The sequence below is a fragment of the Impatiens glandulifera genome, chromosome 6 (assembly GCF_907164915.1).
Source record: "Impatiens glandulifera chromosome 6, dImpGla2.1, whole genome shotgun sequence".
Taxonomy (NCBI): domain Eukaryota; kingdom Viridiplantae; phylum Streptophyta; class Magnoliopsida; order Ericales; family Balsaminaceae; genus Impatiens; species Impatiens glandulifera.
Window position 1 is genome coordinate 54263866 of NC_061867.1, and position 15799 is coordinate 54279664.

The window sequence follows — 15799 nt, forward strand, 5'->3', positions numbered from 1 at the left end:
TGCATATATATATAAAAAAAACTAATAAACAACAAACAAAACAAAATCTAAATAATAAAATCCTTAATAAACTTAGTAACAGCAGCATTACGACGAGGATCAACCATATCAATACCATGAAACCCAAAATCATCAAATCTTGCTTCAACAGGAACACCATTAAGAACAAGCATTTGAACCAGATCCTGTTGTCGATCAATCATACCATCTCCATCAAATCCAATCACCAAACACCTCCCAATCGATTTCATCTTCTCTTTATGAGGTCCATCCACCATCGGATTCGAATACCTATGATTCCTATTCGTCCCCGGCGGCAATGCCAATTCCCAATACAAATCAACCGCCGGCAATGGAAGTAATTCATCAGTAGCCCATTTCAACTCCGATTTAGTCCTTTCCTCACCACCAAACATCGGTTGATTCATTATTAACCCAGCAATCTTCAATGGGCTTAGATCAATATCCATTGCTCGTAACGCTTCGTTGAAAACTATGTTTCCACCGTTACTAACACCGTATAAGTAACATCTAGTGACGTCCCCGAACTCTCTTAACCAGTCGCCGCCACCCGCGGCGCCGTCATCGGATGTGGGTATGAATTGGTTTTTGACCCAGAGAAGGGCGTCGGAGGCGTCGTCGTATTGAGCGGGGAGACGGTTTTCAGGGGCGAGACGGTATGCGACGGAGACGACTAAAGCTGGGATTTCTGCGGTTAGATTGTTGCATGTGTGGTGGATTATGGCGCTGTTTGAGGAGAAATCGATCCAACCGCCGCCGTGGAAGTAGATTACGATTGGAAGTTTGGCGACGGATTGATCGTTTGAGGGTAGTTTGACGGGGAGATAGACACGTGCCCATGTTTTTGTTTGGTCGTTTAAGATTACGTCTTTGCTGATGGCGGATTGGCCCGGGGTTTGGACGTCGGCGGTGGCGGGTGCTTCGGGGAGTTTGATTAGACGGGTTATGGTGCCGTCTGGATTTGGGAGGATTTTTAGGGCTTCGTATGCATTGAATTTCGACATTTTTGGTTTGGTTTGATGATGATGATGATGGGGGAAGGATAAATGAGTTTGTGTTTGTTATTGGTTTTTTAGTTTTATGGGAGTGGGATTGTGAAAGTTGTTGGTTTGTGAGGAAGAATAGGTTTAGGGTTCATTCTTGATCATTAGATTGTAACGGCCATATTGTTTCATATTAAAACATTTATTTTCTTTTTTTTTTGTTTGTTTGTTACTATAATTTTAAGATTGTGTGTGTGGTATAGTTTAGATTAATAAAAAAACACTAGAAGAGGAGTTTATAGTTTATAATTTTAAGATTGTGTGGTTTGTAAAATTAGTGTAGTATCTTGCATGCACCACTAGGTTATTTTCAACATTACTTAAATCATCTTAATCTCTTGATTCTCTCGTCTAAGTGTACATGAAAATCGATTCAACGAGTTTTTTATGTTTCCTAGAACTTGTTCGAATTTTAATGAAACAAACAATAGTCTTACTCTTATTATAAGTTTTGTTTCTTTTATAAATTTTGAATATTAATGTAACATCATTGGTTAATTTCTGAAAATTATATGGATTTTGCAATAGGATTGAAATATGTTATTTATGTGTTTATTAGAAGATCCTAATGAATATTCTGGAAAACCAATGTCTAATTTAGTTGATTTTTGTTTTTTTATGTAAGGCTTTGCGATCTAGTATAAAATTATAAATAAGTTACAACCAAACTAGTTCAATAATCCTGGGACAAAAACGTATAAAATTGTATTTATTATAAATTAATTAAAGTAGTGTTACTTAATTTTTAGAAATCACACTAAAACAATTCATTCATGTAGATTTAAAAAGACTAACAAATGAGATTAATATATTTCCAGGACTAGTTTGATTCAACTTATTTGTTTCAGCTTATTCATTAAGCATCGAGATAAGTTTGATAATATTAAATTATTTGAATCGTTAAAATTGAGTTTGTTTGATATGTTGAAACACTTTAATGTATCATTTTTATTTATTCAAATTATCTAACTTATTTATTAAACATTCAAAAATTCAAAAATATTGTTTAGTTTTATTTATATAGATAACTTATTTGATAAAAATTAATATAGCAATTTATTATGTAATATAATCAAACTATCAAATCATTTCAATTTAAGTTAATACTATATAGCAATGACATTGATCCGAGGCCTGTTTTTTCTCATTCAAAATCAAATTTTCAATCAATCAATTCTAAATAATTATATCACTCATTTTATTAACCAAAATATTAAAATACCTTCTATTTTAAATTATTATTTTTTATTTTATTCATATATATCAATACATTTTAAGGCCTTATTCGGTTATGAGTTTTTTTTAAAACCAAGAAAGGGAAAAATTGAATGATAAGTGATGATTTTGAGGGGGTAATGATTATTTTTGATAAAATGACTTAAAGTGTATTGATATATAAATAAAATATAAAATAATAATTTAAATTAGAGGGTATTTTAGTATTTTAGTTAATGAAATGAGTGATGTGACTAGTAAGAAGTGATTGATTGGAAAATTGATTTGGTTTGAGTTTTTATAAAAACCCAAAGAGAACAAGTCCTAAGTCTTTTTATTAAAAATAATCATCACTTATCCACCTTCTCAAAATCATCACCAATTATTATTTTTTTTTCTCTAAGTTTTTTCAAAACCCCATTCGAAAAAGGTTCTATAGATTTATATTTATAGACAATAAATATAATGACATTTTATTAGATAACAATGGTTTAAATGAACTTTTTTATTTTTTTTAAAAAATTTTCTTTGGTAAAATAATAGTTAATTTGAAAGGGTTGTAAAATGATTTATTAAAATATCATTTTATATTTAAAATTTAGAATAATTAAAACAATTATTTTTTAATATTTAAATTGATAAATTAAATAATTTAATAGTTAAAATAATAATAAATTGATAACAATAACTTTTGTTTTTTAAATAAATAAATAAATCATTCAATCGAGATCCTCTATTACTAAATCGTTTAGAGCATATGTCATTGCTTTTGTTAATTTTTTGTGTTGTATGTAAAAACAAAAGAGGGAAGCGCCTTCTATAAACATGCTCAACTCTAATTTTATTAATTATTATATAATATAATATATAAGCCCCTAATTTTTCTCATTTTGAAAGGTCCTAAATTCTCAAATTTTCTTTTAATATAGGAATATTAGTTATATATTTAATTAATAAATATATATTTTAAATAAATTAATATATTTTTTTATTAATTATATTAACCTGTTTTATATTCATATTAGTTATATATTTAATTAATAAATATATATTTTAAATAAATTAATATATATTTTTATTAATTATATTAACCTGTTTTATATTCATATTAGTTATATATTTAATTAATAAATATATATTTTAAATAAATTAATATATTTTTTTTATTAATTATATTAACCTGTTTTATATTCTTGTAACGTTTTTAATATTATAATATATTTTAAATTATAAAAATATTTTATATTTTATTATTTTTAAAAATATAATTTTATAATACTTAAAATAATATTAAATAAAAATAACATTTTAATTATTAAAAGAAAATTGTGAAAACATTGCAGTGTTTTGTTTAAGTACAACATGTGCCCGATTCAACTGAGGTGGAAGAATGATTTGACAAAATAAATGAGCAGACGTCTTGTAAGCTAGACATGCTCTTGTACTCTCAAAGAGGGTTCCATGTGATTGTGAGGGCATAAGGACAATTTCGTAAAAGAGGATTCGCAGAAAAAAATCAAAAGATTAAACCAACTCTTAATCTCCATTAATGTCATTTCAGAATTGACAAAGCATGATATTTGACATGGCCTAATCTGTACGGAATTTTGACACCTGTCAAAGGATTATTGGCTCTTAGTGATCCAAGTCTTAATCACTTTCTAGTTTCTATCCAATTGTATAATAGTAAACTATACTTTGTTCCCATCCTTATCAATTGAAGTTTAATTAATTAATTTTTAAGAGTTGTTTGGATTAATTTTATCATTCTTTTTTTTCTAATTTATTTTTTTAACATTTAAATAATATGCAGCTAATTTGTGTTGATATGTTTATTAGAAGTTTTAGATATAAAACTTGATAAAATATTTTTTTTAGGGTCCAGGGGCGAAGCCAGGATTTGAAACCTACCCGGGCTAATTTTTTATTAAAAAAATCTATCCGGGCTAGTTTTATAGTTTGCTGTCACCAATACCTTTTAGCGACGAAAAATAACCTTTTAGCGACGGAAAGTAACCAATAACGACGGTAATTTACCGTCGTTATTGATAAAATACATAAGGCTCCCTGGGCTACAGCCCGGGCCAGCTTGCACTTGGCTCCGCCCCTGTTAGGGTCATAAGTATAACATGTCTTACCTTAGGATTGGACTTAAGAATGACAATTTGAAATATCCCGTAGTAAACGAACCTAATTATCCTGTTTGTGGTGTCTTTTCCCTAGTTTGATCGGTAGTTGATCGTGGATTGGAGTGGGAATGATATTTGTATCCCCGTCCCGATTTCAACCAGATTATGCATCAGACACTAAAATCACAATTAAATATATAAAATCATCGATATATTTATTTATAAGTTATATTTTATAAAAGTTTTAAGTTTATTTCTTTATAATAATATATATTATATTAAAAAAAATGATCATATAAAAATTTATTTATTTTTGAAAATATGGTATAAACGAGGTAGGGATAATAGTAAAAAAGTCCCCGAAGTAAACGGGACGCGGGAATGGTAAGCCCCGAACCACTCCATTGTTATCCTGATGGGACTTATTATTACGATACCCACAATAATAATTTGGACTCCCATCTAAAACATGTTCTAAAAATAGACACTATTAATGTTATCTATGTTTTCAAAAGTTGCATCATCAAAGTTAGTGTGTCTTCTTTGTCTTTGAGGGTTGTGATTAATTCTAAACAACATACAATATGTAATCTTACATGGAATCATTAATATTACACTAATATCAAACAACTTTAAAAAAATATTTTTCTCAATCCTCATTAATATTCAAGAACTCGATCAATTTTCAATAATTTATACAAAACAATTCTGGTTGTTAACAAATAACCCATAATCAAACATGCCATGAGTTATTTCAAAATAACCTTCTGAAGTAATTGATATCTAAAAATGAATTGTTTTAGATTAAATTCAAATAACTCTATACAATACAATCAATACTAGATGATGAGAAATTGTTTTTTTCATATTAAATAAAGGTAATTAGGCAAAAAAAAAATTACTACGAAGAAAATATATACTTGAGTTATTTATATTAAAAATAGACCTTGTATTTTATTTGATGTATAATAATTTAATTAGAACAGAATTGTTTAAAATATCAAATGTATAGTATAGAGAACAATGCTAATTTTCTAAATTACAAACTAAATGTATTTTTAGTTTTGTAACGGTTTAAATGCATTTTACGTATTTTTTTAATAAAAGGTTGACAGAAAAAAAAAATGTATTTTGTATTTTAAAATCATGTTTCATGCTAATTTGATTGTTTAGTAAATAAATATGAATACTTTTTCATGATGAAAATGCATCCTAATCATAGAAAATGTGACCAACAAAGTGCTACAAGTCTAATCAGATAGCAAAATGAAAATGTTTGTGCTTTTACTATTACATTACATGTAATATCAATTCATGATATTCTTTACTTTATTTTTTTTTAATATAAAATAATCAGGATCAATAATATTTATTTAAATAAAAAAAAATATATGAACGGTTAACATCTTGTTGTGAGATAGTGTTGAATAATAATAATGCTATTCAAATTCCTATGTTCATTCATTTAGTTTTAAAATAAAATTTTATACTTATTTTAATATAGAACTATTGACATCAAATTCACTGGTAAAAAAAGGGTCTATCGCGACCACTTCTACGGATTGATTCAGATGATATTGAGAGTTGTGTAGATGACGTCCTAAGACACATTAAAGCGAGGTGAGAGAATTAGATGTACAAAATAATTGTCACTGAGATAAGAAAAGACGATAAAAATGTGGACGCAATCAGGGCGGATAAGCTTAATGAGATGACCCGACAAGATTGGGAGTGACTGCTTGAAAATCATTATTTTACTGATAAATTTCAGGTTTCTTCTTTCAAATTTTGTACTTAATTTAATTTTTTTAATCTAACATTATATATATTATTTGTATAAACGAGGTGCTACCAGCATAGAAAAAAAAGTTGAAATATGCACATCGATCTTGTAGCAAACCATTCACACAACTGCAACGAGAAATGATAAGACTTATATTTTAACTTTGTTTTCAATTTAATTAAAATTGAACTTTCCAATATTAGGAAGTTCAAAAAGGATCAACTCCAAGCTATGAAGATTTTTTTTTAGCGAATAAGACCAAAAAAGATAAATCTATTTACTTTACATTTTATCTATTATTGGCATTAACATATTATGTTGTAGTATGAACTAAGACATATGCGAACTGAATGTTCCGACATTTCTAATGTCGATTTAGTTGAAAAAGTTGTTGGCCCTCAAGACAAGGGAAAAATTATTGAGATGTGATCAGTTTTAGCTTCTCAAATTCGAGGGACAACACAATCCAAAAATTAACTCCATCGGGACAATGTGACAATACAAAGAAGACTCGATGATATGGAAAAGACGATGAGGGCCGAGAGGGCCGAGATGGAAAACATGTTGAATGCATCAATGGAAGAGAGGATGAGGGCGGAGAGAGCCGAGATGATGCGTCTTATGTCACAATTTATGTCTGATGGTGCAATCAATCCTACAATGTTTATTAATATTTCCCGTCAATCATCAGGCCAAGGGTCATCCACGACAATTCCACCCGTGCAGCCCAAACAATAAGACGACAATGACTCTGGGGAAGACGCGAATTAAATAAAACTTTTGTTATGTATAATTAGAATTTAAATGTTGTTGTAGTACTTTAATTATTATTTTGTGTTTATTTAAGAACATTTGTTACGGTTTTGGTTCAATTTCATTAAGAATTTTGTTTATGGTTATTTTGGTTATATTTTTGGTTTTGTAATATTATTTAAATATATATTTTTAATTACATAGGTGTTGTCGATTGGTTACTCGGTGCTTCTCAATAAGCCTATACCGATTGGTTACTCAACCAATCGGTGTCGACCCCGAGTTTTGGGCTGCCCAACCTCCGATAGAAAAAATATCGATATTTTTTTTGTTATCCTAGGTCTAATTTAAAAAATTGATAAAAAAAAGTTATTTTTGGTAAGATTTGAACACAACCAAATAAAAGTTTTATATTTTCATCTTCAACCACTAAGCTACAATCGTTTATGTTTATAATTAAAAAATAAAGTAATAAAATATCTCATTGTTTTTAATAAAAGGGTTGCCTTTGTGAGTGGGCTTCCTTAACCCGAGGACTTACTCTAGGGTTGGCCCTGTTTCTTAGTTAGCCTATATCGATGGGTTGAGTAACCAATCAGTATAGGCTTATTGAGAAGCACTGATTGATTGAGTAACCAATCGGTATAGGCTTATTGAGAAGCACTGATTAGTTGAGTAACCAATCGGTATAGGCTTATTGGTATAGGCTTATTGAGAAGCACCGATTGGTTGAGTAACCAATCGGTATAGGCTTATTGAGAAACACTGACTGGTTTCATACTTATTAGTTATGAACCAATCAGTTTTACTTAAAGGGTAGTACCGAGAGAGCTTCTATCGATTGGATTACAACAAATCGGTATTACCCTATACCGATTGATAATCAAGGTAGTACCGATCGGTATAGACCCTTTTTTTTACTAATGATTTTAATTTTTGTTAAAAATAACTATTACAACTAACCTTAAGAAAATTAAATTAAGAGAATTTTACATTAACAAATAGGTCCCAACCAAAATCCCAACTCCACAAAATGGTTTCACAAAACTTGCAATCAAATATCTTAATGAGTAAATAAAAATAATATAATAGAGAATAGCTTTAGGTTATCATTGTAACAAATGAACATATATAATTGAATACAATTCATTTGGAATTTAGTGTGTTTTATTTATTGATTGTATTACTATTTATGAGATGTTTGGTACAATTGCCATTTATTTTTGTCTTCAACTGTGGTCAATGTATTGTCTCTTTCACAAATCAATTATTTATTACTATTAGTCTAGTTACATTTAAATAGTAATATTAGGGATTTTGGTGCAAACTTTTATCTCACCTAATTTTTTTACTTATTCAATTATTATTTTTCAAATAATTGTAAATAAATGATAGTATTTTAACTTCAATTAAATTTTAGTAAAATTGAGCTTGAAATATTTTTTACTTAGAGTTTATTTGATTTGAATTTTTATCCAAAATTAAATTATCCTATCATATTATTTTTTAACCAAAATACTAAAATATATTTATTTATACAAAATTTGAAATTTAAATAAAATAAATTTTATAGTAATTTAATCAATTAAAAAATAATCTATTAGTTATATTTTTACAAATCCAATAAAAAAACAACTTAAATAATAAACATCAAACAAGCTATCATACTATCCCTCAATTATTATTTACTGCCCATCTAAACCTATAAAATTTTATTTTTATTTACTTTTGCTAATTAGAGAGATGATAAACTATTGGGAGTGAGAGATGACTTACTCATGTGCACAAAATAAAATTATTTCTAAAAAGCACAAAAAGTGGTTGCTTGGGTGGAAAAGAGGTATTTTTAGTGGTCTTACCACATTGCCACCACTATAGTCTACCTCAAGCCTTTTTTTTATAAGATTTTTAAAATATAAAAATGGATTAAAGAAATGAAATAAAAAAAATACATTTTTTTTTACATTTGTGTATCTTAAAATAATAAAGAATATCCAAGAGTTTTCCACAATAAAATCATAGCCTCTATTTAGGTTAGGATGAAACTCATAAGAATTATTCGAATATTTTTGTTCTTGAAAAATATTTAGTTATACTCTAGGATACTACTATAACTAGGAAAGTTCTCGTGCGATGCACACAGATAAAAATATATTTTTACAACGTCCCGCGTTTATCAAATTTGGTGTTGAATTTAAAATATAAAGTTTTATTAGTCTAGTTGGTTAAAGAGTTATATTTGTTTTTGTTAGTTTGCGAGTTCGAAACATACCTATAACATTTTTTATTTTATTTTTAACCGTTTTAAATTTATGGGCGGGTCAACCCAGAATACGACCTAAATATTCATTTACTCTTACATACATATCCAAATTAACCACAGCTCTCGATCCGGACACTTTCAAAATTAAGCATCATATATATATAGAGAGAAACTTAAAATTATCGATTAATATTTATTAATAATATTTACGAGTTTGATAATTTGTTAGACAATGTTTTTGTGTTTTAATTTATTTTTATGTGTTTTTTACTTTTTATTTATTTTATATCAGGTTGTTTATGTCATGCCTGAACAAGTTTTATTTATGTATAAAATATTAAAACAATAAAAATAATTATGAACATATATACTAATAATATATATTGTGGTATGTGGATGCCATATTATCTAAAATATATATTTTTAAAATTTTAGCACATTTTTTGTATCATTTTAATCATATAACTAAATATATTATTGTAACAAATAAAAATTTGAAATTTTATTTGGGAGATCCAAATAAAATTAGATTTTAGAAAATAAAAATATCTAAATAAGTCTATGAATAGTTGTAGCATAGTATAGTCTGTGATTTCATTTAATTTAAAAATAAATAATAATAATAATAATAAATTAAAGAAGGCCAATTTTTTCTGCTTGCGTCCTGTCATGTGGTTGTCTCTGCCCCTTTCTTCTTCAAGCCACCTGCAGCCTACCACCCTAACCTAGGGCTTGTTTGATTTTTATATTAAAAAGTTCTTAAACTATAAAACTATAACTTCAAATTCAACCAAATAGGTTCTCATCAAAATAGAATTTCAAACAAGGCCTTATTCATCATCAACAATGGAGTTGCAAATGGAAAGAAACCAAACTACCAATCCTTCATCTAGTTTGGAAGTATGAGAAAATAATTAAAGATGTAAAATAAAACTTAACACTATTTATTGAATTTGAGTTATTTAAGTATAGCTTTTACGCAGTCTAAATTCGTTTAGAAAATTTTGTAGAGTCTATCGTAGAGTTAATTATTCTTCTTAACGATTTACGAGTTCGATAACTTATTACGTAACGTGGTAATATATTTTATTATTCTTTTTTCCATGCCATAACTTGTCGATGCGTTTAAACGATTTTTATAAATTTTAATATATAAATCATTTTTAAAAAAATGATAGTGATTCTTAACCAGAAAACCTAAAAACTTTTAAACACAAATTCTTGAAAGAGGTCAAATAAATTATAAACCTAACATTAACTTATCTCATTTTCAATTTTTACTAAATTGTGTTAATTTTAAGCTTCAAAATTTAAACGGTTTCTAAAGACATGTGTGATGAAATTTTGTTTATAATTTTTAAACTTTAAGTTAATATTTATTGCATTTCATTGGATGCCAATTGGATATGCTCAATGAAGAGAACAAGTCAAGAATAAATAATAATAAAAAAAGTTAAACAAATAATGCATTGTGACGCCGTTTTGTAAGGACTTGTGCATATATATATAAATTATTCAAAATGTTGTCTTATTTAACATGTTATAAAATCATATTATATGTTGTTTAATATAAATATCATAGTTTTAAATATTAAAATATCATATTTGTCTCATTGTTGGAGCCCAAACAATGTTTTCTTATTTGTGACGGTAAAATTCACTATGTCGTTTCGATTCTTTTTAAAATTATATATTATTATGTTGATTCGATTCACTTGTAAGGTCTCTTAGAGACATATTTTGTGACATCACCAAGTCTAGTCGATCCCCAAACGATGCGAGCTAACATTTATTTATTTTAAAAAAAAGTTAGCATGACCTATAGTCATATCTTTCGTCCCAACTTAATACGTTTTAAGTGACAGTTTAACTTAAATACATCCAAGTTTTTAAGTAGATAAGTGGCCCTAAGAATGAAGCAAATTAATTTTTTTTTTAAAATAGATTAATGTTTTTATTTTATTTTAACTATAATATTATTTTAAGCTTGACAAATTTGAAAATGTATATATATATATAAATAATAGTATTGAATTAGGTCCATCATGCAATTATTTGTTGCATGCATCTTCTGACTTTTTGAAGCTTTAAAGCAAAGAAACCACTATACCATGCTTCCACTCTACAAAAGATTATTAATAAATTAATTAATGTGGAAAAAAAATTCAAAAAATAGGACAATGAGTTGGTTGGCTAATGACATGCTTAGTCGACTCCCTTTATACCAAACGGGCCCTAATTTTAATAGTAATACCGACAGTTAAAACAGAATATAATGTTTTTGTCAATACCTAATCGAAAAGTTGCTTTCAACCGAAAAAAAAAATAAGAAAAGAATATAGAACAAAGAGATCGATGTGTGATTCGAAGTGAAGATTTTGAATAATGGTATACTAACAAGTTTCAAGAATGAGTCAATTCACAATTAACAATCATACTCATTTACACTCACATAACGAGTCGTGTATTGTGATGTGAGTCCCTAATAAAATATATGAGAAAAAATCGAAATAAACACGAATAAATGATAAGACGAATAAAAAAGAAAAAGGAAAGAAATGTGGGTTTGTTTGAATTCACCCACCCAACCCAATTGTGATAGAAATGGGACCTAAGTTAGGTAAAGAATGGTTATTGGCCATATTGCTATCCAATGGACCCCATAAATCTCTTCAACACTATAAAAGCATGTAAAATAACAAGAGGGGTCGATAGTGAGAGGACATCTTGTTGTGTTTTTTTGTTTTGAAATAGATAATTATTTTATTTTTTTGACAAGTTTAAATAGTTCAATAATAATGACCCCCATTTTGATTTTATTTGAGGTAAGTTTCTTAGTGTGGACAAATTATATGCCAAAACTAGTTAAAAGGTTAAAAACTATTTAGAAATAAACATAAAACATAAAAACTATTGGTTGATGCTTTCCCTTCGTTACAACACTATTTGGAAATATATTTTATTTTGAAAAGTTTTTTTTTGAAAAATAATTTGGGTGTAGACTCGATCTCATAACTTGAATTGATGTGCTATTAAATTATAAGTCTTCACAAAAATAATTATATTAAAACATACAAAAACATTCATCTAAATGAAGGAGGTGGTTTACAATTTTAAGAGAAATTTTTAATTTTATATTATGAAAACTTATATTTATATAAGGATTTATGTAATTTTTGAATTTGAAGAAGGTATTAATCTCATTCAAAGGACTAAAATGCTACTTAATTATCTCCTTCTTTAAATTACTTTTTTTTTTCTTCTAGTTTTTATCTGTGTTTAATTATATGAATCTAAGGGAAAAACAAGAAATAAAATTTTAAATTTTTCTATCTTAGTAATATTTAAATTTTCTATTTTAAATTTAAAAGTATTTCTATGAAAAAAAAGAGAAATGAATAGTATTTTCAAGTGGGGCTTTGATGTTAAAGTAAATGTGTATCTATTATGGGTAGTTGGGGGTAATATAATTGAACTCTTATAAATGTTTATGTATTGTGAAGAAAATGGGGAATGGATTTTTTTTTTTAATTATAAAACAATTAACAAATTTGTTGAATAAATGTTTATAATATTTGATAAAACCTTCCTATTTCTAAAATTTCTAATTAATTGGATAATCTAATTTCAAGACTAGTCTTTTTTTAGTTTATTTGTTGTTTAGTAGAACTTAAAGTTATGTTTTTTATTATGAGTTTAATATATATCACAATTTGTTTAGCTCATATAGCAGTGTTATTTGTGAAATAAATAAATTATAAATACTTCAAATAAATTATTACAATACAAAAAATAAATTAAACTAAGTAAGAATTTATTCGAAAACATTTGAAACTCGAGTTTAATTGAATTTAAACGAAAATTTTTATTAAATTTGTTAATCTACCTATAATTAAATTATATTTCAAAACATTATTCCATATAGTCTTATATCAAATGAGAAATAATAATTAAAAAAAATATTTTTTTTTTCAAACTTAAATCACATTTTCAAACATGTACCATGTTTGTTTTAGGACATCTTTTATTTTGTGTCACATTTTAATATATTTTGATAAAAATATTTTAATTAAGAAATTTACTATAAAATCCATAAATTTACATATTTACTTAATTCATTTAAGGACTTTAGTTTGATTTATACAGAAAACATTATTACAATTATTTTTATTGTAATATTTTTTCTTAATTTTATTTAGAAACATTTTTTTAGTGGATATTCAATATTAACTAATTTAATAACAATTTTTTCAACAAAATTTAATATATTTTATTATTATTGAAACTAGGGCTCAATAAAGCATCATTTTGCTTTTGAATTGTTGTCAAAATAAAAATAAAAATCCCCCATTGTTTAGATCCTCTTTTCTTCACCTCCCCTTCCTCTATATCTATCACTACATAGCTTCTTCATTCACAAACCCATCTTCTATTTCTTCATATTCTTCATTCCAATGCCTCTAATTTCTATCCAAACAACAGAAGAAAACTGGGTTCTTTCTCTTTTCCTTTCTTAAATCCAAATCCGATCGATTTCTGTGCACTTCGTGATTTCCCAGGCAAGGCAAGGCAAGAAACCCATTTCGTATTTCTCTATTCTTTAATCGATTTGAATCTGGCCGACGCAGCTCCAAATCTCATCTCAAGGATCCAACAAGGTTTGTTTTCTTTCTTTTCATTCGATCTGTCTATTCATTTCACCTTTTATTACTCTAGATTGAACATTCAATGTCGATTATTCATGTTTTAGGGTTAGTTTGTTAAACTATGGAAGGTGAAACATCATGGGTTAGTCATTATCTAGATGATTCTTGGACTGAAACAATCACAATCACAAACACAAACACAATCACAAACAAAACAGAGTTCGATTCGTTTTCTGAAATCATCGAAGAAGGTTATTGTAAAGATGTTTCACTTGATTTGATTCTACCCGATGATTTACTCGAAAGGATTCTAGCTTATCTTCCGATTGGGAGTATTTTCAGAGCCGGGTGTGTTTGTAAACGGTGGAACGAGATCGTTTCTTCTAGAAGATTCTTCTCGAATGTTCTTTCTCAGAAACCATGGTATTTCATGTTTACTAGCTCAGAAGAACCGATCGGTTATGCTTATGATCCCCTGCTCAAGAAATGGCATGGAATTGATCTCCCATGTATTGAAACCTCAAGCTGGTTCGTGGCTTCTTCATGTGGATTGGTTTGTTTCATGGATAATGATACTAGGACATCTGTTTTCGTTTGTAATCCGATTACCAGGTCTTTCAAAAAGATCATTGACCCACCTGGATTGCGTTTCTCTGATTACACATCGTTTTCGATGTTCTTCAATCGAAAATCCAAGAGTTATTTGATCACTATTGTGAAATCGAAGCAAGTCCCTGATAATTTCCACCAATGGGAGGTATCAATTCATGTCTATGATTCGGGGACGATGACATGGACCACGACAGTTTCAGAGGTTTTGAACGGGTGGAGGGGAGGTGTCGAGAGTGTAATTTGTGACGGGGTCTTGTATTTTATGATACACTCGACGATAGGTGGTGGATTGGGGGAGACACGACACGGGGTGGTGACTTACAACCTAACTACGCGATCCTCGGATGGTTTGTTAACGAGGAATTACCTTGCGGTTCCTTGTTCTTTAACTTGCGGGCGATTGATGAATTTGAGGGAGCGATTGGTTATGGTTGGGGGAATTGGGAAACAGGATCGGACTGATATAATTAAAGGGATTGGGATTTGGGTACTTGTTAAGAATGGGAGGGAATGGTTTGAAGTGTCGAGAATGCCTCATCGGTATTTTCAAGGATTTGGGGAGTTTGACGATGTTTTCGCGAGTAGTGGGAACGACGATTTGGTGTATGTGCAGAGTTACGGTGGACCTGCGCTTTTGGTATTCGATATGAGTTTGAAGCAATGGAGGTGGTCGCAGAAGTGCCCGGTTACTAAGAGGTTTCCTCTTCAATTGTTTAGCGGTTTTTGTTTCGAACCGAGGCTTGAGATTTGTCCTTGATTTTTGTTATTTTCGATGTTTTTCGGTTCGGTTTTGGTGAATTTGGAACTTTGTGAGTTTTTTTTGTTGGGAAATTTAGTGGTTTATGATAGGAAAGATTAATGTGGTTATGGTATGGGAATTATATAGTGTATTAATTCTTTGCATTCAGATATAATACACAATTGTTCATCTTTGCATTTGATTTCGGTTCGGGTTTGATCCGGGTACAGACCGACTTGATTTGGGCATCTCTTTTTAGATCTGGGGACATTTAAAATTTGTTAGAATAAAAAAAATGATGTTATAGTTTAAAGTGAATGTAATAAAATGATTATTATTTGTTTTTAAATAATGTTTTCTTAATTTTTTAGAAAGATATTGCACTCAATAATAGCTTATTTGAAATTATTATTGAGTTTTTTAAAATAAAATTATTTAAGGAATGCAAAAATATGTTATTTGGATTTTTAAAGTTATATTATTTTTTTATTCAAATTTAAATTATGTTCATCGTGACTAGTCTTTAGAGCTTGTTTTTCCTCAATTATGTGTCCCTTCTCTATGACAGTTACATCGTTCCCTTAATTTATTGGTA

At 28.2% G+C, this 15799-nt stretch overlaps 2 protein-coding genes across 2 annotated transcripts; one reads left to right on the plus strand and one right to left on the minus strand.

Moving 5' to 3' along the window:
• Positions 1-47: 47 nt before the first annotated feature.
• On the minus strand, positions 48-1025 carry LOC124943916 (probable carboxylesterase 9). Its single transcript, XM_047484373.1, has one exon. It carries the CDS (start codon positions 1023-1025, stop codon positions 48-50), a length of 978 nt encoding a protein of 325 aa, XP_047340329.1.
• A 12595-nt stretch (positions 1026-13620) lies between these two features.
• On the plus strand, positions 13621-15413 carry LOC124941762 (F-box/kelch-repeat protein At3g61590). The gene is made up of 2 exons (XM_047482115.1): positions 13621-13865; positions 13958-15413. Exon 2 carries the CDS (start codon positions 13975-13977, stop codon positions 15220-15222), a length of 1248 nt encoding a protein of 415 aa, XP_047338071.1. The 5' UTR covers positions 13621-13865; positions 13958-13974; the 3' UTR covers positions 15223-15413.
• The last annotated feature ends 386 nt before the right edge of the window (positions 15414-15799 follow it).

What these genes read in the sequence shown, in the direction of transcription:
- LOC124941762 (XM_047482115.1), top strand. Translation starts at nt 13,975, where the DNA reads ATGGAAGGTGAAACATCATGGGTTAGTCATTATCTAGATGATTCTTGG.
- LOC124943916 (XM_047484373.1), bottom strand. Translation starts at nt 1,025, where the DNA reads ATGTCGAAATTCAATGCATACGAAGCCCTAAAAATCCTCCCAAATCCA.